The 5000-nt window shown below is 42.8% G+C and overlaps 1 protein-coding gene across 1 annotated transcript in view; it reads left to right on the plus strand.

The window, feature by feature from the left end:
• The first annotated feature begins 4273 nt into the window (after positions 1 to 4273).
• Positions 4274 to 5000, plus strand: part of LOC144890849 (homeobox protein Nkx-6.2-like) — a 13177-nt gene continuing 12450 nt past the window's right edge. The window contains exon 1 of the mRNA XM_078772709.1: positions 4274 to 4820. Coding sequence (XP_078628835.1) covers positions 4274 to 4820 — 547 coding nt within the window. The remainder of the gene's footprint in view (positions 4821 to 5000) is intronic.

Here is a 5000-nt window from a genome sequence, read left to right on the forward strand (position 1 = left end):
TCTGAATACTTATGTCAATGTGATATTTCAGTTTTTTCTTTTTTAATAAAATTGCAAAACTTTCTAAAATCCTGGTTTCTCTTTGTCATTATGGGGTATTGAGTGTAGATTGATGAGGGAAAAAAATGAATTTAAACGATTTCAGCATAAGGCTGCAACATAAGGCTGCAACATAACAAAATGTGAAAAAAGTGAAGGGGTCTGAATACTTTCTGAACGCACTGTACATATACACATATATACATACATATATACATACATATAAACATGCATATATACATACATATATATATATATACATACATACATACATATAAACATGCATATATACATACATATAAACATGCATATATAGATGCATATATACATATATACATACATATATATATATATATATATACATATATATATATATATATACATATATACATGCATATATACATACATATATGCATACATATACATACATGTATACATGCATATATACATACATATATACATACATATATGCATACATGCATACATGCATATATACACACATATATACATATATATATATATATATATATATATATATACATATATACATACATATATACATACATATATACATACATACATATATACATGTATATATATGTATATATATAACCTGCATGCAAACATAATAAATGTAAGCTTTTCATATTTTATGGAGTGGTTTGTGGTTGCATCCTGCAAGCATCTATGTAACTCAAGCAAATTAAGAATTAGTAATTAGAATGAGCGCTTTATTTAAAAGTTTACAGCTATAGTAATTTAAATGTAAATGTGGCAAAAGGTTATAAAATAAGAGGCATGTTAGCGTTGCCTAGCAACAACTTAAATTGTACGCTCCATTGTTTTGGATCACCCGACTCGCCGTGGTCGAGATTCTGCACCGACCAACTTTTATTTTGGAATATTTTAAATTATGGACATTTTCTGACGGTTTTGTGATTTTTTTTTCTGGAATGGTGGCTTCTAGTTGCATATGTATACAAAATTTCAGCTTTCTCACCCAACGAGAAAGCACAAAACATTTATATCAGTGAGTCAGTCCGTGAGCGAGTGAGTCAGTGGTTAGAAAGAGCTTTATCTATATTAGATGAAGTAAATCTAGAATTAGTGATGGGAATGAGCTCTTTATTTAAAAGTTTACATCTCTCGTCATTTTTAATGTAAATACGGAAAAAGCTTTAAAACAAGAAGTGGAAGAGGTGCGTATGTGTTAGCGTCCCTAGCAACCAGTTTGAGTATAAGCTCCATTGTCTTGGGTCACATGACCTGCAGTGAGCAGACCGAAGTTCCAACCAACTTTTATTTTCAGATATATTTATTTAGGGAACTTTTCTGACTGTTTTGTGGTTTTTCCTGGGATTTTAGTTTGGAGTTGCATCTGTTCGCAAAATTTCAGCTTTCCACCCGACCTCAAAAGTACTAAATATCATTTCATTTATATTAGAGAGTGAGTCAGTCGTTTGAAAGAGCTTTATATATTAGATACCAATGTGGCATTCCTGCACACTGCAAGCAACTACCCGGGTGCATCCTACATGCAGACGTAATAAATGTGTTTCATATAGTTGATAAAGTGGTTTTTGAAATATATATATATATATATATACATACATATATATATATTTGGTGATGTGGATTGTGCTTGCATTCTTCAAGCAGATAAATAAATCTTGCAAATAAATAATTAGTGATTAGAATATACTCTTTGTAAAAATGTTTGCAGTTATAGTAATTTTAATGTAAATATGGCAAAAGTTATAAAACAAGAAGCTGAAGAAGCATGTGTTAGCATTGCCTAGCAACCATTTTCATGTATTTGTCCATTGTATTGGGTGTCATGTGACCTGCAGTGAGCAGATCGAGGCTGAACCGGCCGACCTTTATTTTCAGATATTTTTGTTTATCGAAATTTTCTGACTGTTTTGTGATATATTTTCCTGGAATATTGATTTCGAGTTGGATATGTAGGCAAAATTTCAGCTTTCTACCACACCTAGAATGTACTAAACATTTATATCAGTGAGCTACTGTAAGTGCAACGCTTATGAGAAGACTATGAGGAAATAATATTTATGATCCCTATCGAACGTAAAATCAACTTCGAACCAATATAAACAGATGTTTGAGAGGAAATCACAAACGGTGCACCACGCAGGCTTTTATTGGAAGTTATTTTGGAAATAGCTTGTAATGCTCATGGAGCATGAAATGTGCCTGCACAAGAAGTCGCTTTGAAAGAAAATGTCACGTACGTACTTTGTGAACCAACGTGAGTTCGACTGCAATCTAACTCTATTTATTCGATACATCGTCCGACGAGTGTATGTTTTCCTACTCGTGCAGGAAAGAAGCAATTTAAAAAAAAAAGCTTTCAGTTGAAAATGTATGACGGTATCGTAAACGTAATTTAAAAAAAATCATTTAAAATGTAGATTACGCAAGTTGAGCATTGTATCATATATAAGCCAACCCTTTACAGAGTTCCCATTGGAATTTCAGAAACCAACGAAAAATTGGAAGAAACCCTCGGCATATAATTGGATGGCGAAGGGAAGTGGGAATTAAGAATCATCCGAGGAGCAATTCACACTCATGGGATTTCCATTGTGGCGCGTTTTGCGCAAAGTCCACATAAAGGATTCCGTTTTTTTTCCAAAACGGAACGGGAAACAACACTTCGCGGTCAAAAGTCAATCGCTTCGAAAATTCGCATGCAATCCGAAACATCCGTCGGTGTGTGCAGGCATCAAGCTGGGATAAAACTACCAGGACGATCTGCAAATGATCAATTCTGAATGCACATTTGCTAACCGATCAACAGTTACAATATACATGGACATCCGATTCGACATTTCAAAATTCATTCTGGACGGGGTTGAAATGGTCAAACTTTGGGGTTTTGCATCAAGGCCGGGGATGCCGAAAGCTCTTCGTGTTACCGCAGAGGAGTGTATATAACGGCTGCGGTAACTGTTCCCATCGGCACGCTGGCGCGGAATAAACGCGGTACGTGGCGTGCGCTGCGCATCATCATTTAAACGAGGTGGCTGTGGTAGCGACGCTTCCCGTTTTGCATTGAGATGCAAAGTGCCTGACCCCGTGAACGAAATATGTCGATACCGTTGTTGACCTGTTTGTGTAGATTAATTTGATGCTGCGCCTTGAAAAGGGCAATTACTCGCGACTAGCGCATACGCTTCAAATTTCCGACTCAGACAAACGCACATCAGACTGCAGCCGATACATATGTGTGTGTATATATATATATAGCATCTCACTCAGATATATATATCTCACTTTGCGCATTTATTATGCTCTGAAAAATGTAGCTTGTATAAGAATGAGTGGCGTCACAAAGTAACGATGTTATTTTAAAAAAAAGTCAAAATAAAAAGTTACTGCGTTTCGCAAACACATTCGTCGTTGCCGCATTAAACTTTTACGCATTTTAATCATGAATTCATTTTGTTGCATTAAATACGTTTTGTTGCGTTAACTATATATTTGAGCACTGTAGATGTTTTAAAGGATACTCCCAAGCAGCAATGAAAAGAAAGGACTGTGTTTAAATTAGGATAAGAGCTGCGTCGTGTTGTTCATAAGGAGCACCCGACTTCGCGTCTGTCGCGCAATCGCACATGGACACGGGCAGTGTGCTCAGGGCGCGGGAAACCCAGGACGGTGAGGCTTTGAAAACCACACGGACTCATATAAGTAGCCAATCAGTGTTGCGTCTACGGGAGTCCCACAGCCAATGGTTCCGCGGAGAGGATGGAAAACCGCCCCCCGAGTTTCCCCTCGAGTGCTGATGGCGCGCGTCTATAACCCCTCCCAAACGGCCCTTTTGCTGGAGCTCCCGCCCTGTGACCGGGTCCAAAAGCAGAGAGCGTCAGCTCACTCGCTATAGGTACAAGGTGCTCTCTGTGGCGACAACGTGGGCGTCGCACGACTTGTAAAAAAAAAGAAAAAGAAAAGCCCGCACGGACTCGGAGCAAGTTGGAGGAAAGTTGTTTGCGCACTATCGTGGCGCCGCGTCCAAGCCGCGTTCCCTCCCCTCGGGCTCCATCCTCGATCAGGGGCACTCCCACCCCCACCCCACTCCCACCCCAACACCTCTCAGACCTCGCGACCGGCTGTAAACTCACGGAGCCGGCCTCTCCGTGGCCTTGTCGCGTCCCCTCCCGCCGGCGGGTCGTCCCGAGTCCCGATCTCCCCACCTCCGTCGTGGTGGGTGATGCTCGCCGTCGGGCATATGGACGGCACGAGCCGGGCTAACGCCTTCGTGCTGAGCAGTCCGCCGCTCGCAGCGCTGCACACCATGACCGAGATGAAAACTCCGCTGTACCCTTACGCGGTGTCCGCCCAGGGAGTGACGGCCGGCAACGCGGCTTTCAAGACGCCCCAGTGCAGCCTCCCGTTCCCGTATTCCCTCGCCGCGACCCCGCACGGCATCAACGACATCCTCGGGAGACCCTCCCTCGCGTTGTGCGGAAGCACATGCACCCCGATATCCGCCGCGCAGGCTTCCACGCCCGGGGCACTGCTGTCACCCACGGGGCTCGGACGCGGGGCCGCGGCCCAGGGCGGGGGTCTTCCTGCGGGAAGCGCTGCTTACTTCGGTCCGGTGTCGGCGGCGGCCGCGGCCGCCGTGGCCATGCAAGCAGCCGCGGGCCGCTACGCCAAGCCGCTGGCCGACCTTCCGGGCCGACCACCCATCTTCTGGCCGGGCCTGGTGCAAACTCCCCCTCCATGGCGGGACGCGCGTCTCGCTTGTTCCCCCGGTAAGTGTGCCGGGTTCCCGTTGGATGCTCCATGGTGCCGATGGCTCAGGTTCACGTGGGAAACATCAACAGGTGGATCGTGTAACGCTGTGAAAATGTGTGCGCATGTACCTCGTTAAAGATTGCACACGCTGCACATGTCATTCGAATGGCATGGTTCTTCTTAAAAAGACAATGGCG

This window comes from Myxine glutinosa, chromosome 2, assembly GCF_964187855.1.
Source record: "Myxine glutinosa chromosome 2, kmMyxGlut1.1, whole genome shotgun sequence".
NCBI lineage: Eukaryota > Metazoa > Chordata > Myxini > Myxiniformes > Myxinidae > Myxine > Myxine glutinosa.